At 50.7% G+C, this 24,337-nt stretch overlaps 1 protein-coding gene across 2 annotated transcripts in view; it reads right to left on the reverse strand.

Moving 5' to 3' along the window:
- The window catches only part of FGF18 (fibroblast growth factor 18), a 70,991-nt gene extending 59,854 nt beyond the window's left edge, over positions 1 to 11,137 (reverse strand). The window contains exons 1-2 of one of the 2 annotated variants that reach the window (XM_030504711.1): positions 10,676 to 11,137; positions 10,369 to 10,405 (exon numbers count right to left, since the gene is read on the reverse strand). In XM_030504711.1, coding sequence (XP_030360571.1) covers positions 10,369 to 10,405; positions 10,676 to 10,707 — 69 coding nt within the window. In that variant the 5' untranslated portion in view covers positions 10,708 to 11,137. Of the gene's footprint in view, positions 1 to 9,225; positions 9,312 to 10,368; positions 10,406 to 10,675 lie in introns of those variants that run through there. The other variant, XM_030504713.1, reaches the window with a different exon arrangement.
- Positions 11,138 to 24,337: the final 13,200 nt, after the last annotated feature.

Raw genomic sequence — 24,337 nt, forward strand, 5'->3', positions numbered from 1 at the left:
AGACAATTCTGCTGCTCGTGTACTGAAGACCGCACACGAAAAAAGAATCAGATTAATATTGAACCTTATCAAAAGTATGGCATAAACCATGTGTTGAGCTTAATCCAAACCAAACTGTCAATCTGCCTTCAGGATCCAATATAACAAACATGTGAGCCCAGGGCCAGAAACGACAAGCACGGTTTGTTTTCTAATAGAACATTTGTACTGATCTCTCCTAGTTGTGCTCCTGCATGGAAATCTTTACGCTGCAAATGCAGAACGAATAGGATTCCTTATCTTTCTGCTTTGTTGAGTTAGGGAAAAGTTGGATTTAATTAATTTAGATTGCAGAGTTTCCATTTGCAAGGAAAAATTTTCAAGTTTTGGAAGGTGAATCCTTTTTGAAACATTTTAAATAGGGGAGGAAAAAGAAAAAGTGGTGTTACAATCACAAAGGCACCTTCCGAGGTGTGGGTTGCTGCATCCCTACGCAGCTTGTGAGTACCAGGGGAAGCCCGACACCCTTTGCTGCATCCACCACCATGCACCATCAGTGGGAAAAAGTGCTGCTGGGGGAAATTCAGGCCAGCCATGGACAAACACGGACAGGAGACCTCATGACACACGGCTGGAGATTCCCCAACAGCCCGTTCTTTGAACCACTGGCATTCATGCCTAGAGCACCAGGATGCTGTAAAGCACTGCATCTCTCCACGCCCTGCTCTCTGAGCATCCTTTGGCAAGGGACCTGCCAGAGCAGGTCAGAGCCCCCAGCACACAAACAGTGCCCATGAAACAGTAGGAACAGTTCCCTGTTCAGTGTGGGAATGGCTGTAGCTCCCCACCACCTAGCTAACAGAGCAGCTTTGAAAGCTCAGCCTTGCTGGCGCTGTGTCAGAGTTAGCACAGATTTTCTTCTGAAGCGAAACCCCACAACTTAACCTGGTGTTCTTCAGCTTCTTGGCACGCACAGTGATGGTGCACGCTGGGGAAATCAGGCTCCCAGAAAGAAATGAAAACTGTGCAAATAAATTCCATTTTCTTGTTTGCTAAATTCAAACAGCAATTAAATTCATATTACCTACTCCTTCAACGTAAACAGCACAAGAGCAAGCCCTCTGCCTCTCTGGCATGCTGTTCCCATTTATTTGCTCCCTCTCCAAACTGGCAAACGCAGCACAGCCGACCCAGGAGCTGGAGGCACCACCACGATGCTCACACCAGCAGGGTTGAGGTGAGGATGATGCTCTCTGGGTGCCTCAGAGCAACCCAGTCCCATCATCCCCCATTCTAGCAGTGCTTTGGTGGGAGGTTTAGGGGGCCAACCTCAGCAAAGCACTTAGGTTCACCACATTCACATCTGCAGGCATCTGCACACCTCCAATCGCTCAGCCCTGCAATCTAGCTATCAGTTTTGCCACAGATGAGTCAGTTTGGCTTACACGCACAAGAGTTCTCCCGTAAGGGCTGAGATAATGCTATTTTGAACTCAAAATAAATACACAACATAACCAGGGTGGACCCTCAGTGCCTGCCCTGCAGACAGTGCTGGGGCTGGCCACACTGCCCTCACTCCTCCCTTCCACCCCGCGACGTACTAGCTCTGCTGACCATTGAAAACCCCAAGACAACAATGTGCTCACTCCCTTTTGCACTGCAAAGTTTTTTGTCCCTGATTGCCCCATGCTTAGGCTGGCTTGTTGCACAGCAGAGCACCCAATACGGAGTTTCACATCTAAATTCATGGGAAGTTTGTAGAACTGCCTGTTACCCAGGATAAAAATGCCATGGGTATGTGGCATCAAACACTATTCCTGTGAAAGGCCCCAGCCACCAGACCTGCTGGTTTCTCTATTGATTGCTGGGGGGCTGTTTGCTATTCTGATCTCAGCTGGTCGGAAGTCTCCCCTGTCACCACAAGGTCGTGACCACGGGGTCAGAAACCTGCACTACATATATCATAATTTATTCTACAGATAATCAATACTGCGCTGCACCCTGCAATCTTACAGTACAGCCCCACACCAAGGGACTGAGGCTACCCAGACAGGCTTGTAACCTTAGGGCTTGGCAGCTTAAGGGGGTCATAATCAGCTTTTATAGTTGGAAATCAGGCTGGAAGTAGAGTATGTACCCCACTTCTGTTAGCATGTACATTCGGATAACTGAATCAAATTCTGCCAATGGTTTGAATCCAACTTGTGAAAAGAAATACTACAATCAGTTCAGATGTGACAGGAGAAGCCCAAGGAGCAGCACATTAGTGATCACCCAGAGTTGGTGACCCCAGTCCCACTTGCAGTGAGGGAATCCATGCCATCGCAGAGCTGCTGTGCCAGCTTTCCAGACCATCGCTCTCTTCAAACGCATTAACAAAGAAGCTGTAAAATGCCCTTCTATCAATGTTGCCCTTCATCCCATTTTCTAAGTTATACTCCCGGGGCTTCATATCCCGCCAGCCATGCCCTTGGGCCCCCAGCACACATGCTGCAAGCCCAGTTATGTACCAGGCTTGCCACTGCTCTGCGTTTTCTGTTAATTCTGGAATGTTGCAGAAGAGTAGCTCAGGGTATTCCAACAGATACAACAGCTTTTTAACAAGCTGTCCTTAAAACTGATGCCAAAGATAGTATTTTAGCAGTAAAGAAAGGGATTTGAAATATGCAGCAGAAGAAGAAGGAATTGGGAGGAATAAGGAATGCTGGAAATACCTTGTAGGAAGAGCAATCCGTTACTAATTGCTGCATATCCATGCGATATGCAGTTCCCTGGGACCTTCAGCAAGGTTTAGGATTCATCAGTCTCAATGTGATTTGGATTATGGAATATTAACAGAGGAATCACAGGGCACACCCAGCCCCTCGCCACTCTGCTTCCCATTGGTGCTGTCCCACCCCTGCGTGCAGGATCCTGCCTTGCAGCCTCGTCACGATTGCGGCCCGCCACCCTATGTCTGCCCCACTGAACCCGGGAGAGCACTTCCATCCCAAGGGCTGGGCTCTGCCTCATTTCCCACCACCACAGGTGAGCAGGACCTGTTCCTCACCACCCAGTTTTTATCCTGTTTCATCTGCCCCCAAGGCAGAAGCCGTGACCTCCCAATGCCTCCACCTCAGATCTTCCCCCTTTCCTCCCAGCTTGCCTCCAAAGCAAAGTTCACCTCAGCCAGCATGGCCAGCAGCACACACTCGGACACAGCCATGAAGCAGGAGCACCACACTGAGACAGGAGCTACACATGGGAGGGTGCTGTTAGATGCCGTTACTGCACCCTAAGGTCAGTATGTTAAAGGCATTTCGGATTTCCCAGTAGCACAACCCCTTTTCCACTGGCTGCAACAGAATAAAGCAGATAACCTCATGAAAAAGGAACTGCATGCTGCAAGCAGGGTGTAAGCGGAGTTTGGCAAAGGGCATGGTGCTGTGCCTGGGGAGGATGTGCTGCTGCTATGTGGAAAACATTGACCTGTGGTTTAGCTTGAAATCCAGCTGTTTGTGTGGGCAAAGAGGCAGGGAAGTGTGGAAGCACTGCCCGAGGAGCCCAGCCCCATGTCACAGCGAGCAGGAGAGCCCAGCGCCTGGGCACGAGCCCCGCTGCCTGCCCTGGCCAAGCTGGGAAGATTGGCACATCAGCTCCCACCCACCGCAGCCCCCGGCGTGGCGAGGAGCAAGCACAAAGGGAAACATGCAGACCATGACAGGCTAAGCCTCCTCCTTCCTCTCTCTGTTCCCCTTTCTTTCTCTTCATGCTATGGCGAGGCTGCTGAATGCCAATAGGAAAATACTTTGGCAGAGCCAGACAGTCTTTTCTATTTTGGGGTTTCTTTTTTTTCTTACTTTCCCTCCAGCTGCTTCACTGGATGCCTAATCCTCCATGGACATCTGGAGAGGTACCAGCACCCAGAAGCGACATACCAGGTAGGCAGCGTAATGCACAACTCTGCATAATTTCTGCTTGTACCTGCTGTTATGGCACAGCGGGGGAACAAAACACAAAAACCCAGGGAAGGAAAGACAAAAAATAGGTTCAGACGTTATTCGGCCATGGATTCCCACGTGGAAGCCCTCCTGGTCTCAGCAGCAGCAGAGTATGGGAAGGTCGTGCTTTACAGCAGAGCATCTATCTTGAAAGCATTTGGGGCTCCTACCCACCTGCTCCACAGGCAGGAGGGTATTTAGGTGTCTCCCTGTGCCCAGGGCTTCCACCCCCAGCACCCATGTTGTGACCAACCCCAGCCTTTGAGGACAGGAGCAGTTTGCAGAGGCCCTGCAAATGCTCTGGCAGCAGGTATCCATCCTCACGCGGCTCTGCCCAGGCACCACCAGCAGCCACTCCTTTATTTTTTCCTCCGTTTAAATCACATTGAACCCATTTTTCACCTGCTCTTATCACAACTGGTACCTAAACTGTCCATATCCGGGAAAAAACAAAGTGAAATCTCAGCGAGGAGGGAGGGAGGAAAGGAGAAAGCGTGACAGGGGTTTTCCCAGCTCTTAAGGAAAGGAAGAGACCCATAAAAATACTCCCAAGGATCCAGGAAGTAGCTTTACAGATCCAAAAAAATTATTATCAGCCCCAAGGGAGTCTTTCTCTCGAGCTCAGGCTCCCACAGCAGAGGGAGGTATCCACTCGCTCAGCCGCCCAGCTCTGTGCTATCAGCTTACAGCAAAATTGGATAGTCTGAGGGGCCACCCGAGTTCCCCTGACACTGTTCCTCCTCCCTGAGCCCCCCACTACCCCCTCACCAAAGGGCCCACCACCGGCTGCATCACTACATCTAAATGCACCCGCAGGGCTCTGGAAGCATCAACCCTTCACCCGTTCTGCTGTTCTCTTTCCTGCCTCAGTATGCTACAGGCAAACTGCTCCACAAGCAAAAAACAAACAGGGTTTGAGTGGGCATCCCTCCTGTGAAACCCAGCACTGCTCCAAACCCAGCATCACCTATCTCCATCCAGGCTTGGACATGCCATGGGCAATAAGGAAAGCAAAACAGTAATTAAATGTAAAACCATGATGCATCCAGCTATCTAAAACAGGGAAAAATCTGAACCCTGCACCTACTATGCCCTTCTGCATGCTCTCCTCAACAACACCCAAGTCCTCCTCTGCTTCTCTGAAGCATTTTGCACATCTCTAGAGATTTGAAAAGGCAAACTGCAATACATGTGGATCAAAGCCTCCAAGCAGCAGCTCTGCTTTGCTGCCCATTGCCACAACACACCCTGAAAATGCCAAGCCCCCAAATGCCAGAGGAGTCCATGTTTGTTTCTGCCTCGCTGGGATGGGAATCTGGAAACCAGCTTTGTCCTTCCAAATCTTCCCGCTAAACATGTGTTGGAGGGCTTTCCTGGCAGCGGGCCTGTCGCAGCATGTTGAAGGGCTGGGGACCGTGGGAAGCAAAGGCAGCATGTGCCCAGGACAGGCAGGGACAGCTGCTGCGGGGGGCACAGGCTGTGCACCCCCATCTCTGGCAGCCAGATCCACACCTGCACTCACCCTGTGCTAACCTCGGTCTCGCTTCTCCCATGGGAGAACCAGAGCATGCATCAGCACGAGCACCAGGCCGATGCCAGTTCCCGATCCAGGCAACTGCTCCAACATGTCTCCTCTTCTTCCACGAGCCTGAGCTCTCCAAAGACCAGGAGGCAGAAGCAGGGAGCGAGGGCAGCTTCAGGACACAACACTTCATACGCTGGTGCAATGAGTCAACAGGGGGGAATAAAACTCCCTCGTGGCAGGCAGCATGGTTGTTCTGGAGAGCAAGAGGGTTTGAAACAGGAAGAAGTGATTTTAAACTCAACCAAGCCTCTGTGGAGCCACACGAGCAGGCACTGCCTCTATCACCATGAATCCGGCAGCAGCACAGGCCCAGAGCCATGGACCAGCTCATCAACTCCAGCCCGTGATGGGGTCATGCACTTCATCAACATCGCTGAGCACCTCCTCCTCTAATTAAATCAGGCTTTGCTTATGCAGTTTCTCTTATCTTCTCACTGCCTAATAATTAAGAGTTAGTTGGCTGCGATGGGAAAAATCAGCAGAAAACTCCCCAGCCTTTCCCAGGCCACCTTTGCCACATTTTGTCCTTCACAGCATCGCTTCTACGCCCTGTATGTTCACAGCCCCACACTAGCGCAGGGTGGGTAAGCTCAGGCAGGTATGGCAGCACAGCATGAATCACAGTGAGACAAGGCTGGAAAGTGGAACTCACGTGGGACGTTGTCATGGAGGAGGGGGTTCAGACACCTTCATGGAGCCAGAGGGTGGTCCCAGTCCAGGCTGAGTGGAGATGCCAAGCACAGGATCTCCCAGCCTGGGAGCTGCGGGTCGTAGGGACCTCGCTGAGCCTCAGCATGCAGGGCTTTGCTACAAGGAGCAGTACATCGCATCGAAGTGCCCCTGCCCCTTCCCACAGCATGGGCTTCAGGAGTGATGCAGCGGTGCTTAAGCCTCAGAACCTCCATTCCTGGCAGCACACACAGCCTTGGCCACCTTCTCAGGTCAGATGTGACACCCAAGGAGGGCGAAGGCAGGAGGATGCCCATCTGCAGGGAGGGTAAACATGAGAACAACCCTGCTGGGGCTGTGCGATCCAGCACCCTGCCTTGGGTGCCGGCCAGGGCAGGGCAAGCAGGGACCGCTGGGCTCCAGCACCGCTTCACACCCGCAGAACGGGCAGCCAGGAGCCAGCCGTGATGAGGACCATGCTCTGGCTTCTCCACAGCGGTGTCCCCATCCAGTGGCCCCAGGGAGGCTGTGGAGGAACAGACGGAGCGGGAGGGAGCGCTCAGCAGGTTCACGCCTCCGACATGTGCTGTGCGCTGCTTCGCCAGACCGCAGGATCTGGCTCACTGAGCGTGTGGAAGCAACACTTCTCTGTGTCTCACTTTACAAAGCCCCAAACAATAACTGTCTGTCGCTGCACAGGAGCTTAGGAGAAACGTAAGTTGCTATTGGCATGGCGTGCAGCAGCCTGCCTCTTACGCAACACCAGCAGATGTGAAAATAGCCCGGTGCTGCCTTGTGCGCTCTTCTGACCTCCTGTTTGCTTCTAGATCAGATTCCAAAGCTGGATCTTAACCTACAAGAGCCATAAAAGTGAAGGATTTGGCCCTATCAGAGACCTCTTCATAATCTAAGACAGATGCACTTCATGTAGAAGAACATGCTGAGGTTTATCAGGGCAGGGAAGAGGCTGAGGCAGCATCAGCCTCCACTCTCCGGTGTGGCTGGGGCAACCCATGCCAGCATCACCCCATGCCCCAGCTGATAATGTGCTGGAGGTAGCCCAGGGCAGAAGAGCTGGAAGCTCCTGCAAACCACAGCAGCACCCAAACCCCTGCACCTACCGCTCAGCCTACACCAAAGCTGCCTCCAGCCCCAGCAAAGAGGGACCTCTGAGCTCCTGAGGTCCCATGTCCCTGACCCCAATGTCCTAAGGGCCATGGGGGCTGCCAGAGATGGCACAGCACAGGAGATTCACGCCATCCACAAAAGGTGCTCCTGCGGTTTCTCGCCCATGTGAAGACTGACTCCAAAGCCAAACCTGAAACCACTCCGGGACACAAGGAGGGAAAAACCAAGAGCACAGATTCCTCCCAGAAGTGTGAAAAGGCAGCGGGACAATTAAACTGAAGGATGCTCAAGATCAGTGATAGAGGAGAGATTACTAACCAGCAAAAAGCATCGCTAAGAACAACCTGTACAAACAATCCCTCTAGTGTTCCCAAAGATATCCAGTGTCCCTGCTGCCTTCGGGACTGCAGCATCCCAAGCAGCAGCAGCAGTTCCCAAGATACAAGAGAAGAGAACAATTTGGGGACACCGGGGAAGGGACCAGAGAAGGAGCTGTCCTCCTCACAGCCCTGCAGGGCTGCTTTCATGGCCATGCCAGCACGCAGCTGCCAGGACCCATCACCTGTGCTCCAGCTCCCCTCTGACCTGCCACACGTTATTCCCTGGTGTCCCTCAGTGGAAATCTCATCCCATGGCAAATCCCTGGAGGAGCCCAACTCCTCCAGGAGTCCACAGCCTTGCCTACAGGTGATGCTGCACCCAACCAAGTCACCTATGGATAGGGGCTCGGGGTCTACAAGAAAGCTTCTAGCCAGCAGCTAAGCCACCTAACTGCAGGCAGCTCCACGTCAACGCAGCACAGCCTTCAACCACGAGTAACTCATAGAAGTTATCCAAAATGCCCAAGCTACGGTATTTTGCCCCAGAATACCTCCAGCCCCAGCGCATGCTGGAGGGGTTTTTACCTTTGCATGCAGAGCCACAGGGTCAGCGGCAGAGGAGTGTAATTCTAAGGCTACACGTGGGACGACCGCTGATCACGGCTTGCACGGAAGGACGAAAGGCAGCCTTAGAATATAATCCATTACAGGCACTCTTAAATCTCCCCAATACAACACAGAGCCCTTTAAGCAAAACTAAACAACTTCCTTTAGCCTAAATAAATATTAAACGTAAGTGATGCATTAATTTACTCCAGTTCACCAAAGGCTAACTCCTACCCAAACTGATCATTATAAAAGAAATCCTATAATCCCTCGCTCCCATTCAGGCTCAAAACATGTAATCCTGTGAATAAATCCAGAAAGAAAGTGTAACAAAATGGGCAATAAAAACTTACAGCATTCACATCTTTTCATCTACCATTAATACTGTAAACACTCACTCGAAGGCCCTTGAGTATGACTAATCTAATGTTTTGGCTCCCAATGCTAATCGCCGAAAGAGCTTGCCTCTCGGTGTGACACCCAGCGAGATCCACCACGGCCCAGGACAAGATCCTGCGGTGAATCCCTGCCTCACACCCCGCCAAACGCTGCAAAATCAGCACGGAATGGAGCAAGTATGGTTCTAATAGCACCAGAGAGCAGAGCTTTTCTTCCCCCCCCCCCCTTTTTTTTATTATTTTATTGCTTTGGAAGCCTGCAAGCTCCAACTGTATAAATGCCAATAACTTTGTTTTAAGGCTGCTGAAGTAAGAGATCAGATTTTAGCAAGTGCTTTCCAGGCAGCCAGCCAAACTTTTTCTGATTCACTAAAAGCACCAAAAGGAGGGGTAGAGGGAGGGGGCTGGAGGGCTGATTAACTTCAGTTACCGCACAAGCGCACAAAAATGTCTCCCCGCTGCAAAGGTGCCGTCACTGCAAGCCCGGCGCAGCCTGGGATTCCTTGGGCTTGGAAAAAAACCCACAGAAAACCCAAAAAAACACCCAACTGAAAACGCACCGGAGAAATAGAGCAAACACCTTCCAGCCGCAGGGTAATTTACAGCTGTGGATCCTCTCCTGATGAGGAGGCTCTGCTGGTTCCAGCTGCAGTTTTCAGAGGGGATAAGAAAAAAAGCTGTGACTACAGGTTTATTCTTTTTAAGGGGTGGAAGAGTTGGGGATGGGGCTGGTTTGGGATTTAGCTTGGCCAGAGGGACAGAGCCCCCCTTCAAGGCTGTGGCTGTGCTCACCCAGCACCATCCCTCACTTCTGCTGGGTATCTGCAGGGACGAGCAGGTGCAATCCCAGCCAAAGCACAGCGTGGGGCTGAGGGGTGCATGAATGGCCCCCAGCCCCATGGGATGGATGATGGGCTGGAGCCTCTGTAACAGCGGCACCTGCTCTGCCTGGTCCGCAGGTGGGTCTGCTCCAGGATACCTGGCTAAAATCCACATCCCAGGAGGTGTGTGGCCCCAGGGGTGTCAGGGGACAGCATCCACCCTGCACCCCCAGACACTGTCCCGGTCCGGCAGGCGCCGGGGCTGCAGAGCCTCACCGCTCAGGGTGTTCCTCCAACGGCTTCATTCCTGCTGAGGCAGGATCAAAGGCAGGAGCTGACTTGGACGGCTTTCTATTGAATAATGGGGAGGGAAGCATGCAGCCTCCTTCTCCTGGCTTGGGAAACTCGTGTTTTTCAAAGTATCAGTTTTTGGGAGTAAGTTCCCTAGGAAAGGGGGGGGGGGGGGGGGGGGGAAGAGAAGGCAAAAAAAAAAGAGGGCAAGCAGGAGAGCGCCTGCTCTTCCAAGGCAAGTGCATCAATCAACATTGTGCAAGGAGGAGAGTCCAGCACTCCCTCTCACATCATTAGCCAGGCTAATGCACTCCAGAGGATCCCACTACCGGCGCACCCGGCTGCGCCCCAGCCCACAGCCCGCAGCGATGCCTCAGCACAACCGGGCACCCAGCGGCAGCCCGGCGAGACGGGCAGCTCCGTTCGACGCTCCAGCATCTGCCGCGGGGATCGGTTTAATACGGCCATAAAAACTAGAGAGGAAAACAAGTGAAAGCCCTCGCCAAAATCTGGCTGGCACTCCGAGGTCAGCACGCCGCCTTTGTTTCTATTTTACAACCAAAAGCGAAAGAGGACAGAAAGGACACGTACCTGTACCTGAAAGCACAGCAGCAGGAAATGTAAACATCTGGAGAGGAGAAAAAACAAAAAAGCAACAAAAGATCAAATGATGCTGTAAAATGTTAAAGTTGATTATTATTTTTTTTTAGCTTTGTTTTTGTTTGTAATGTTTTAATGGGTGCAAAGCGATGCTCTGCTTATAGAAAGGCTCGGGTCCCCATTACCACCTGATTGCAAGGAAAACGCAACCGGAGCCTCCAAAATGAGAGTTTAATAAAAAATAAATGCAATAAAAAATAATAAAAAAAAATATTTCAAAATATGCCATAATCCTTACAGGCAAGTGCAGGCGGAGAGCAGTGAATACATCGCTGGGCGAGGAGAGGGGGGAGGTCAGTGGCTTCACGCTAGCAGAGTGCAGTCCCCCACCGCCGCCCTGACATGGGAGCGATCCGGCCGGCGACCTCCGCTCCGCGCTGCTCCGCGCCGTTCCGCGCCGCCGAGAAGTTGTGGTACCGCCCGCTTTGCCTCCTCCGAGTGACTCGCTTAGGCATCAGCTCTCCTCTCCCCCTGTCTCTCCTCCTCCTCTCCCTCTCTCCGCCTTTGGGGGGAATGAAGGTGCTTATTGTCAGTAACTTCCTACCATGAGCAAGTGCCCCCCCCACGCTGCCCCCCCGGCCCGGCCCTGCGAGGCGGATGAAGCGTCTCGGCGGCCCCGCGCCCGCTCCGCGCCCCGCCGCTCCGCGCGGGCGGCATGGCGATGCGCGGGGCGCGGAGCGGGAGGCGGGACGGGGCGGGCACCGGCTGCGCGGAGGGATGGGCGGGAGCGAGGAGCGGCCGTCAGCGGGGCTTGTGAAATAGCGAGAGAATAAAGAATAAGGCAGGGGGCGCGGGGGGAGCCGCGACGGAGCGGGCAGCGCCGCTGCCGCCCGAAACGCGACGGGAAACACACACACATCCCCCACACACAACATACCGGCGGCTGCCGCTGCCCCCCGGCCCCGCTCCGTGCCGGCGGCAGCTCCGGTGCTCTCTTACCTCCGAGGGGCAGGAGCGCGTCCCGTCCCCGGCGCCCCCCAGGCTGGCGGCAGCGGGGTCCCGCCAGCCCCGGCGCGGCCCCCCCCGGGTCGGGGCACCCGCCGCCGCTCGGGCAGGGCAGGGCCGCGCCTGGCCGGGTCCATGAGCCCGGCACCGCTCCCACGACGGGATATTTACACCGGGGTCAGGTTGTCGGGGTTTGCCCGACGCTTCCCCGGCTGCGCTGCCCGCTCCGGCACGGCTCGCCTGCCCTCCAGCGGCCGCGCCGCCGCCGCGCACCCCGGCACGGCTCGGCTCGGCTCGGCTCGGCGGGGCCAGGCGCTCCTGCAGCCCGGGGAAACCGAGCGGGCTTCCCCTCCTTGCTTCTTGATTTATTTTTCAGGCAAAGGCAAAAATTCACACGCAGAGAGTGCGCGGTAACTCCTTCCCCGTCTCCGAAAGCTGGTTTATAGCAGACAAAACGCCAGGCACTGTTAACCTCCACGCATAGTCTAACTCTCCGAAGAGAGCCTAACATCAGTTAACACCTTATTAAGTGAGAACATAACCATAGCTCATAACTCCAAGCTTTACCAATTCTCCACTCGAATAACAGCACGTTTGGGCCCTGCTGCTCCGTGCTCACTCCCAGACACAAACACACAGCATCTTTAATCCCTGGAGTTCAGCACTGGGTACCCTTCAGGCACCAAATCACAGTGGCTTTCAGGCCACAGTTTCAGGCCCAAGAGGTACAGAAACATTAAGTTTGAAAACCAAGTGACCGAGGCAAGTTCTCATAAATCCTCAATATATTGATATACATGGATATGTCTAATGGACTTCACACTTCAGGGCTTATGGATCCACAAGTCAAAAGCCTTGGTAAAGGTTGGACTTGATGATCTTTAAGGTCTTTTCCAACCTAGGTGATTCTATGATTTTATGAAAAAATAAGTCCAAACCACTGTCCATTGCTGATGCCACCAACACCATTGGCACCCTGGCACCAACATGTCCCTGTTGTTGTCACAGTGGTCCCATGGCACCATGCCACAGCTGAAGGTGGTTTCCAAGGATGGCCAAGAGCCATCACCCTGAGCCCTGCAAGTTGAGCTCACCAAGATGCCTGCACAGGAACGGTACCAACAGAACTTGGGGACTTGCAGGATAAGAGCATTTAGCTTAGATGTGAAAATATTCAATATATTCCTACTCGTCACCAATGTCTCTCTTCCTCAAAGCAGTGTGGGTGGGGAGTAACCCAGCGTACGCCACCTCATGCTGTTGGGCACTGCTCAGTCACCCACAGGAAAGGCACCAGTATAATCCAGTATAGTCCAGTGTCTGCCAAGTGAGGAGACCCTGCACAATGCACACAGCACCTCTGCAAAGCCAGAATGCAATAATTCCTCCCTAACACTCGCAGCTGCTCGTAGTCACCTGCAAGCATGAGCTTTGATTGCTCCTTCTCACCTTTCCTGACCACCGAAACTCAGAGCAACCAGAAAATTCACCTGAACTGCCTCAGGAACGGCCCCAGGGCAGGAGTCGGGCTCTAATGGGTTTCTCTGGCCCTCCTCAGGTAATTTTTTCCACTTTACCCCTTCTTTAAACACAAATGCAAGGCTGTAAAATCAATCTGCCAGAAATCATGTGCCGACTGGGAAGGTGGTAGAGGTTGGCTGTGGGAAGGCCACATGAGCTCCTGGAAAGGCCATCAAGCCTCCCACAGAGAGCCAGTGCATGACAGACCACACCAGACCAAGGACGTCCTCAGCTGAAACCAGATTTTCTCCTGCTCCACCAACAGCCCATGTCACTTTCTCTCTTCCCCATCCCAGAGTTATCCTTGAGAAAGCAGGATCCATGCAAAAAGCGGGTACCTGGAACTTGCTGTGATGATGCCAGCCTGCTGCGCTGTTACCATTAGGTTCATCCTGCCAAGCCACAAAGCTCAGCCTTTCATACCAGTGACACTTCCTGCCAGTTTAAAGCATCGATTTTTGCCTTTCCACAAGAACAGACAACACTCGGCAACTGTAATATGGAAATCAGGGTGTTTTGGTGAGGTTTTCAAATCCAAAGGCAACCTGCCCCTCTCTCCCACATGAGCAGAGCCTTCAACACCCTGAGCTCACCAGCTGCTTTATGTCACCAACATTTGGGCTGGCCCCAAGGACCTCAGAGTCTTTAACTAGGATGATGTTTTACACCCATGCACCCCAGTGATGCAAATGGTATCTAAGGGGGACTTCATGCTTTTCTACTGTTGGTCCTTCATAAGACCAGTCTGATGCAGGAATCACAGAATTATCACAGAACTCTAGAACAGTTTGTGTTGGAAGGAACCTTAAAGCTCCTCCAGTTCCAACCCCCTGCCACGGGCAGGGACACCTTCCACTAGAGCAGGTTGCTCCAAGCCCCTGTGTCCAACCTGGCCTTGAACACTGCCAGGGATGGGGCAGCCACAGCTTCTCTGGGCACCCTGTGCCAGCGCCTCAGCACCCTCACAGGGAAGAGCTTCTGCCTCAGAGCTCATCTCAATCTCCCTTCTGTCATTTTAAAGCCATTCCCCTTGTCCTGTCATTACTTGCTCTTATAAAAAGTGCCATTGGTGATGCACTGGGGGAGGGATGGAAATCCCTACAGTGACCACAAGCATCTGTCCCGCCACTTCAGGGCTTTGCATCACAGAAGCCCCAAGCATCCCCTGCCTGCAAGAAAAGGCTCCTTGATAGAGACTGATGGCATTGCTCAACACCTGAGCTAGCCCAGGACTGCAGGGCCCAGCTAGAGAAGTGATTTGTGAAGCTGCTGCTAACATTTATAACTTCAATTCCCCCAACAGCAGGGACAATTACAGCAGCGACAGCAGAGCTGTGAGCTACGCATGGAAAAACTCACCACACGCAATGCTGGCCCAGGCCGTGCCGTGTGCCGGCAGCATGGCTGCCTCCCACTGCCTCGTCCTGACTGGGCTCCAGCTGCCAAAGGGACTGGATCTGCACTCAGCAAAAGGCACCCAGACACCCCACATGGGGAGAATTGCCAGGGAGGGGTTTAAAGAGGGCACGTTGGATTTTCCTTTTTCCGATGATGAAAACATTTCACCTGCAATCACACACGAGTTCTTTAGTTAAACTAGATCCTCAGTTTGTGGCTCGATAACCTGACAAAGCCCTTCTTTGATCTTTAAACCCTCAAGAGTTATCCAGAGAATAATATCAATATTAGGTGAATCTCAGGCTATCAGCCTTGAAGAACACAGTTGAGCACAGAAAATAGGTGAGGCAGTTCACATGTGTCTGTGGAAAAATAGAAATACCACTTAGCTGCATGTTGTTATGGATATATGTGTATATATAATAATAAGAACTCTTCATCCATGCCTATTGCTTCTCTGCTGAACTCTGCTATTTGACTCAATTCCCAGTGATCTTATGATCACTATTAGAGGGACCCTGCCTCCAGCCAGGTGGAGGAAAGGGACAATCGGGTTTACTGGACTGTGTGGGTCAGATGGCCTGGCACATCAGTCCCACAGGAGTATAAGGCTCTAGTAGATACCGGTGCACAGTGTATCCTGATAACACACTGATGTTTTTAGTTATTGCTAAGTAATGTTTACTCTGATCAAAGACTTTTCAGTCTCATGCTCTGCCAGTGAGGAGGGGCACAAGAAGCCGGGAGGAAGCAGAGACAGGACACCTGACCCAAATTAGCCAAAGGGGTATTCCATACCACAGCACGTCATGCCCAGTACAGAAACTGGGCAGCAGGTATATAAACTCGCCCAGCACAGCTAACTCCCACTGGAAAACGAACACCTTTTTTTAAGCTGTTTATTTTTCATACAGCATACTCTGGGCATGAAGACCAGCACAGCATGGTCCCCAGAGCCTGATGTTCGTGACATTTTATTAAGCAAGACATAGTACAGGTAGTGTCTCTGCAGTGCCAGGTGCTCCCTGGGCTGTCCCAGGGTTACTACTACCTTTCACTCACCCATGCAAATGCCTGAATTAAGACTATGTTAGTAAGACAGTGCCTCGGTGGCTTGTTAGATTAGTGACTGCTCTTCAGCAGTTCAAATCAAAGCCTGAGCAGCACCAGATCTCACTTGCAGGGCTGTGAAGGTGCCCCCAGTGCAATGGGTTTCCCTTGCCCTGCTCCAGCGGTCCACAGCATCCAATGAGTGGCCATTTCACAGAGCATGAAACCCATTCACAAGGCCCAAGGACTTAGCAGCATGCTTGAGCAGGACACGTCCCACCCACTGGATGTCGCTTTGGGACGTGAATGAGAAGCTGGCAGCAAAGGCCAGCACAGCATCCAACCTCACTGCACCTAGCACGCCGTGCCACCGGGGCCCTTTCTGCTTTGGAACTGAGATTTGAAGGAACAAGAAAAAACCTGGGCTGACATTTTCCAAAGACCAAGTTCAGCTCCTATATCTCAGCCAAACCTGTGTGCTGCTTGCCTTTGTCACATTCTGCATCTCCAGCCTTAGGTCGTTTTAATAGGCAGTTCTTACTGAAAATTAATGTAAGAAGATTTTTACATTTCAACTTTTGGAAGGGCTGTGATGTGTGTTTTGTCTTTATCCAGATTACACACAAAAAGGCAACTCCACCCCAAGGTCAGAAGGGATTTTAGAAAGACTTTGCCATTAGCCTGGACCAGCGGGGAGGGAGAGGATGCTTCGCAGTTCCTGCCGTTTGCCAGAAGAGCCACCTCAAAAACACCCTGAACTGATACCTGGCAGGAGAGCAGTTAAGCCTTAGCACCATGACACACAGCCACAACCTTGCAGAAGGAACGTGAAGAGCAAACAGACAGGATTCGGATCCAGCCAGCCACAAAGCACCAGGCTAAAGGCCTGATTTGAAGTGCTGGAATCACAAAGCACATATATATAGATACTTATATACTTAACTCGAATGAAAATTCTGCAAGCATTTTGCAAGTCATCAGTGTGGTGGGTGGCAGCACCGCCACGAGCCCTGATGATACTCATATATGAGAGGACAGGGAAAGGCCGTACAAAAGGTTAACAAGCAAAGCTGCAATTTCTAAATGAAAATGCATCTCCCAAGACAGAGCCCTGCAAGTGACCACGCAGGATGGGTGCTTACCATGGGGCAGGTCACAGCAGCCAGGAGCAGCAGAGGTGGGTGGCTTCGCTCACTTTCTGTAGCCCTCTGCAGCCCCTCACAGTGCAGCCCACCCCCTGCCTTGTCCAGGCAGCAGCAGAAGGCAGCAGCTCCATCCTCCTGCATCAGCATGGTCTGAAGACACGAGCAGCATGCGATGATTTGGTGTTTAGCCACTTGGTGCTTCGCAGCCATGGTTGGTCCCCAGCACCTTGCTTCACCACAGGACACCACACAACACCTGCGAGGCTGGAAAGGTGCTGGTGCTCAGCCCCTGAAGCTCCCAGATATCACTGCATACCAAAAGCACAGGGAAGGCTCACTTATCAGTTACCTCCAGATGGAATTCAGGTTTTAGCAGGCTGAAATTTCTCCCTGGACATAAACAAACCATATGAGGAAAAGCAACCCAAACCATACACTGACAGCTTTTACATGGGGATTTCACCAAGCCCTGAGACAGATGAAAAGCCAGGGAGATCAGCACAGCCTCAAGATGCGTCTGCAATTGCTCTGCTGGTTGCCTGGACTTTGACAACACATGGAGGCATAGGAAATGAACTGAAATGCTCAACAAAGGTGTAAATACAGCAAAAGCTGAAATGCCAAATTCCTACACCAAGAATTTGAAACATTAAATCGGAACATGCATAACAGAGCCTTCCTTCAACACACCAAAAAGAAAACCCAAACCAGTGCTTTTGCTGCTGGGTGCCTTATGTTCACTGAGTTTTTCGCTTGTGACTGTTGAGCTGTGCTTTATAAGCCCCACAAATCAGATGCCAACCTGGAACACATGACCTGCACCATGCCATGCCAGCCAGTGGGGACGGTAGCAGGAATTAGAGATGTTAATCCTGCAAATACAGAAGCACCAGTTCCTGTGGTGATTTCTTTTTAGCAAGAAGTATTTGCTATTTAATACCTGCTAGGAAGCCCAAACTGGAAAGAGGTGAAGGTCTCTGGAGCCTGGATAAAGACAATACGTCTATCATTCAGCATTAAGGAGAGGATAGCTGTGAGGAATAATTTGAAGCCCCTCGATGGTGAGCAAGAGCATACATATGGATGTATCCATCAGTCCAGCTCTGCTGGAGTTATCCCTGCCATGACCCAGGTAAGGCTTCTTTTGGCCACCAGAATGAAGAACGAAGAAGCACATTAATGCATGTCAAATACAAACAAACATAAACTATCAGAATAATGGAACAATATAAAGAAATACAAATAATAGGTTATCAAGCATGGCAGCTTGCATTCTGTAGCATATAGAGCGGTAACAAACTGGGACAGCCTTCTGCTGACTGGGAGGGAGCTGGGGCAAGGAAGAGCACCAAGCCTTGGGAGGACAGAGCGGGCCAGGAAACCCCCAAAGCCCCCTCCAGCCAGCACAGCACTACAAGAGACTGTCCCAGCTTCAGAGAGCAGGGATGCTCCCAAGAGCTTTGGCAGCCAACAGCCCTTCCCCAACTCCTCAGGAACGGAGGCAAGAGCGTCTCTTCCAGCTCTAGACCAGATACACATCTCAGCCCCACGTGAAGGGAGAACTCAGCACACAACCCTTACTCTGATATGTATCATTACTTTGTAAGGGAAAAAACCCGACAACTAACAAAGCCTCTTGTTCAGCAGCCAGGATTTCAGGGTTTGCAAAGGTTTTTCTTCACTGAAACACCTCCTGAATTTCAATGGGATTCAGGAACTGAAACCTCTGATTCCTCTGAAAGTTCCAGCACACTCATTGAACAAATCTCAGCACTTTATCAGCTGAGGAACAAGGAAAACGAAATCACTGAAAATTATGGACTTCTCAAGCTAAAGAAGAGACCAATGGAGCTAGTTCAACATGTTGTTCTCCTGGGTAGCCTAGGGCCCCTCAGCCAGCGCATGCTGCCACCCCACGTCCCCTGGCCTGGCCACCCCTACTCTGGTGTCCTGCACACGGAGCATGCCCACGGGCTTTCCTTGGTCCCACCACCCAGCAGATCCCCTCTGAAAGCACATGGCAGCTGCTTGAATGCTCCTCAATGGAGGCAAGAAGAGGCAAACCTCTGCAGACAACCCTACACAAACCAGTGGGAAATTCTACCTTCCAGCCTTTGCACTGCATCAAATCCTAGAGCTTGGCTTCTTGGATTTATATTCCTCCATGGTTTCATTTTTCCCTTAAAAAGAAAAAAAAAACCAAAACCAAAAAAAGAACAAAAAACCCACAAGCTGTTAAGCTTCAAAAGTTAATATTTCCTTAACTTGGAGCTTTTCAGCTCAACAGCTCTTAAGCATAAACCTCTTTGACCGAAGTCTCCTAAATTAAGCTGTCTCCAGTAAGCCACCATCTCAACTTCTGTCTGTGGAGCCTCCTCCTCTCTGAGATGTCTGATCCCTTCCCACACCACTGCCGTGGGCTCCTGCCCACTGCCCCTGCCTTGCTCTGGGTACTCTGGCACATGCAGGACCTCACACGAGGCTGTGTGACCACACAGGTGGGCAAAGAGACATCGGAAGTCCTGTCCTCCTGGGGCACAGCACAAGCATCTCGCAGCCCTACCAGCACATGAGGCTCAATGCTCCATCCATGTGGATGTACAGCAGCACAGCTGGGCTTTTATCACCAGCATTCTCCACTGTGACCCAAGTGAGGGCACCAGCCTCTGATGTGCTCCCAGGGACACTTTGCCAAGCAACACAGCAGGATTCATACAGGAACACAATGGCGTTCAAGCTTTTTCTAGAGACCAAGAGTACAAGACTGATCAGGGAAAGTCAGTGCTGCTCACCACAGCACTGGGTAGAAGAGACTGGAAGAGGAACTGATAAGGGTCAGAAGACAGAGCAGCAGTGATAGACCAAGTTAACAAGGAGAAGGCTGTGGCAAGATGTAAAATTGGGAATGAATTGGAAGGGACTATCCAGAACCATAAAGCCAGTGGGAACAAGCAGAAGCATCTTTCCTAGTTTGAGACCCTAAGAAAGAAGCCAAGATCCCAAATCTCCCTGTCCTTTGGTCTCTGGAGATCACAAGGGCCACATCCCCTTCAGCATGGTGATCCCATAACATGCTATTGCCCTTAGCTATGGGGAGGTCATTTAGTTAAAACCTATTTCCATGTGGAAAATTTGAAGGAAATGCTTAAAAATATGGGAAAAAGAGTTAAGGGACAGGGAAGAATGACCTAAATAGCAGAGGAGGCCTTAAAACTGCACTGAAAGCTTTACCTACTAGCTGTAGCTGTCTACTGTTTTCAGTGTCCACAGACACAGACTTACACACAGGGAACAGCTAAAGCAGCAGGTACTTTGGGAAGCAACACTCAAAGCATTGCTGGGATAATATGCACCGCCTCCGTATAGCATGATCTGTGCCACCAGGAACCTCTCACCAAGGATGTTCCTGGGAAAATACCACAATTACAAGCTTTGGGACAAATGTAAGGAGTAATGGGAAAAGTTACACAAAGCGGGCAGGGATAAAGGTGGCTACAGCAGTGAAATGCCAAGTACCTCAACAAGTTACAATACGCCTTCAGCTCTCTGCAGTTATTTCTCATTAAAAAAATCAATTAAAAGCCTTCAGGCTTAATTTGAAAATATCTTTGAAAATTTATATCCTCATTCAAGAGGAACTTATTTTCTCTTAAATACCAGAGAATTCAACAGAACTGGATGGGGCTCGGCAGGCTTCGGGCCCCAGCAATTAGCTGAGGACAACTGCAGGAGCCTTTAACAAAATTGCCTTAAGAAAAAGACTGTTTCTACTACCAGCATAAACCAAACAGTTTAAGATGAACCAGGCACATCAACTCTATTTTGAGTGGCCTAATTATGTTCCCTCCTTTTGCCATTTGCTGTTCTATGTATGCCCATCTCCATCCCCTTGGCTGGACAAGCCTCTGGGCAGCAGCACATCGCTGCCCGCATGGGCTCCTCTGGAAGTGGTGGGCACCATTAGAGGTCCCCCGCTGAGCGTCACCATTTTTCTCATTCTCACTTTTGACCCTCAGACACCTTTATATCTTCTTTTCATTCATTCTTGTTCTTTGTTTTCTGCCAGGATCTTTTTCCTATAAAGGCTCTTGTAGCTTAGTTAGGGAGAGCTGACAGAAGTGGTGGAAGGGGAGAAGAAAAGGTTTCTGAAGAAATTAAAGAGCAGAGCAAAAGTCATCCCCATACAACTGACCACAGGCCACACATGCATACAATTAGAGTAGTCCAGTGGTCTCCATGGTACTTCTATCATCTTAAGTAACATTTGATACATTTGATCAATTTTTTTGGTCTCAATCAGGCATGGTTTAAAATCCACTTGCATAAGACAACCCAACAGTCACTGAAGAGCTGATCCAACACAACACAGAATTGCTCCTGAAAGTGCGAACGTAGATAAAAGAAACAACCAGGGAGCCGAGAGCGGGGGATCTCCTGCACTGCCTGCAAAAGGAAGGACAAGTCAGGCCCTTTCAGACACACCTCAAAGCCCAGTACTGCTTCCCCTGGGCCCAGCCACGCAAGCTCTGCTCTCCTCGTTCAGCTTACAAAAGCCAGGACTCAGAGAAAGCAACCCTTAATAAATACCAGATCACAAAACCTCCAAGCCTCGCTCAACACAACCAATTGCACTTGCTGCTGCTTGCCAGGACCTACTGCCCATTAGACAAGGCCAGGGAATAAAGGCTCTCCATCCAACACTTAGCTCCAAACCACCCAATTCATTTGCAGCCTTTTCTATGACATTTTGTAACTAGGTCCAGTCTTTAACTCCCCTTTGAGTAAACGGCAAGAAGAATAAGGATCTATGTGCTTGTTCCACATAGGAAGAGGGAAGGAAAGATTGGAAGAGTTTGGCCGTTAGTAATGGCACACAGGAAGGAGACAGGACACAGCTTGGGGTATCTGGGCAAGATTACCAGAGAAGGGGAGGACAGAGAGCATGTTCCAGCATGAACTTAGCCCCTGAGGGACTGTCTGGGTGGCAAGCAGCCCAGAACCACCACCCATCCTGGCCCTGTTTTCCATTACCTCAGCCCACACACACTCCCTTCCGCTCTCCTGCCAGCCATGCTCCAGTGGTTCCTCTCCAAAGGCTGCAACAACTGCTGAGCACGGGCAAAATAACACAGCGCCATACTCATCATAGCGCTTGGGGTCAGAGACACCATTTTGGCAAGCTGGCTTGATTCCCAAGAGCAAACAGAAGCCCAAGACAGACCCAAGGTGGCCACAAGCACTTTTCTTGAACACCCATGGAATAAGCCCCAGACTAAGACCTCCTGAAGCTGGAAGAGTTTATTTTCCTTCAGGACGGTATCTTTCTGTTAGCACCTCCTCTGAACACAGAAACCTGGAAACAAAGTAGATCTGTATGAAGCAGCTGTATCTGCAGCCAATACTGCACTGTAGAGGACAGCGCTGCTGCACACCCTGTGCAGCCCTGCATGCCTGCTCAGCTGCAGCCTTCCCTTTGTCCTGGGCAGGGGAACACCACCAGCTACTGAAGGAAACACCTCTAGGAAGAAACAAAGCATGGAAAAGGAAGGAACAGAAGAGTCTTGCAGCAAGACAGGCAGCAGGGGAAGAAATTCATGGGGAAACGAGAAGTCAAGGGAGAGGAACCTGGAGAGGTGTTTTACCATCCTGCAAAGGGAAGGTAGATTGAGAAAGCCTGTATTTGCACAAATGCACATGATTATGTACCTCCATGACCTCTAAGCCATCCTCAAAGACCAGGACAACACAGGCTTCTAACTCCTAACACACCTATCAAACATTACAGCTTTGTTGCAGTCATGCCATTATTGCCGTGGTAAAAACATATTTCAGCTCTGTAGAATGTCAATAGTACTTTAATAATGGACTATGGTATTGGGTATCTTCAACAGGTATTTTCACACCTGAGCTTTAACTAAGAACTTTTTTAATTCAACCTTTTACACTATTCAAAGAAGCAGAAGGATTGGCAGATGCATGAAAGATCCTACAGCACATGGCTGCGCAGCCCAGCAGCCCCATGAAGTTGTCCGCACCAACAGGAGCAAAGTGTCTGGTGACATGACTGGCAGAAGCCAGTGAGGTTGGCTCCAGGAGGGACAGGCAGACCACCACAGGGCCGGGAGCAGGACACTGGATCGCCACACAGATCACTTCTCACAGCTACAGCTCCAAGAATGAAAAGCAGCAGAAAACAGCAAGCAAGCCAGGGCCAATAGAGGTATTCTAATGCCATGATCCAGACACCTCAAAGATGCCTCATGATGCTTCACAGCAGCCTGACAGTTTTGGCTTGCACTACTGACAGGCTGAGAGCTAGGGTTGTTCAGCCTGCAGAAGGCTCCAGGGAGACATTAAAGCAGCTTCTAGTGCCTAAAGGGGCCAGTAAGAAACCTGGAGAGGGGCTTTCAACAAGTGCCTGTAGGGACAGGCCAAGGGGAATGGCTTTAACCTGCCAGAGGGGAGATTGAGATGAGCTCTTAGGCAGAAGCTCTTCCCTGTGAGGGTGCTGAGGCGCTGGCACAGGGTGCCCAGAGAAGCTGTGGCTGCCCCATCCCTGGCAGTGTTCAAGGCCAGGTTGGACGCAGGGGCTTGGAGCAACCTGCTCTAGTGGAAGGTGTCCCTGCCCATGGCAGGGGGTTGGAACTGGATGAGCTTTAAGGTCCCTTCCAACCCAAACCAGTCTGGGATTCTATGATTATGCCTTGGCTACAGCACAGGAACACCTTTTTCTTTAGAACTACCCCTTATGGGCTCCACCTTCCCCCTGCAACCCTTATGCCAAGGGCAGCTGTGCCCCAGAGGCCCACTTTGGTCAGTGACCGACAGACAAAACCCCTGCTTTTCCTAAAAGTCTAATACTCGGAATATTTTATTGGCTGGAGAGCCTCTTACTGAAATTACTGTACAATTTTCACTTGTTTCAGCCAAAATTGAGGGCAATTTTGCTTAAATAAGCCTGTCTGTGCCATTAGCTCTATTTCACCAGGGAAATTTACTCTCTTGTGCATATGACATCATCTGTTGACATAACCCCACCGAAACAGGCGTTTCAAACCCTTATATTCTGCCATTTCACATGCTGCAATTATACTCAAGCTTAAATGAATCTTTAACACTAGACTTGCACTGTGTTTTTCTCTACCATGCACTTTGCTTGGCTTTATTTTTCCATAAAGTATTTGCTTCTGGACACCTGCATGTGATTCCATCATGCCCAGAATCTCAACTATAGAAACAGGTATTTTTACCATACGACTGCGTAAATTATTTCATGTTCAGCATTTCATGTTCAAATTATTTCATTACTGCAGTCACTGCACACAGGCATGGCATTCAAGAATTTGAAATGATACGGCATTTAGACAGGAGCCTTGAGGAAGTGTTCACTACCAGGCATGACATCCATCCTTCCCCTCCCTCTGGATGAGCCTTTAATACCTTGGTCGTCTACTCTGTATGACAATCAAACGATCCAAACTATGTATGACAACCAAAATGATCCAAACACTTGTTTTAACTGGTTTTATCACTGGTGGGCAATAAAGACCAAAGGAAGTGAGATATGACTACCTGCCCATCTACGCTTTTGGGATTTGCTGGAGTTTAGCTCCTCCTCATTCCCAGGAATTTATCCATTGGCACAGATCTTCCTCAGCAAGCTCTTTAGGCACACCCTACACCACTCAAGCTAATTTTCTCCTTCACAAAACCCTCACAGGAGCCATTAAGCAGGAACCTCAGAGGAACAGCACAGCCAGCAACTCCCAAATCAGCAGTATTACATTTTACAAGCAGAGTCACAAGCCCCACAAACTCAGTTGTTAAAAAAGAAACCATAA

The sequence above is a fragment of the Strigops habroptila genome, chromosome 12 (assembly GCF_004027225.2).
Source record: "Strigops habroptila isolate Jane chromosome 12, bStrHab1.2.pri, whole genome shotgun sequence".
NCBI lineage: Eukaryota > Metazoa > Chordata > Aves > Psittaciformes > Psittacidae > Strigops > Strigops habroptila.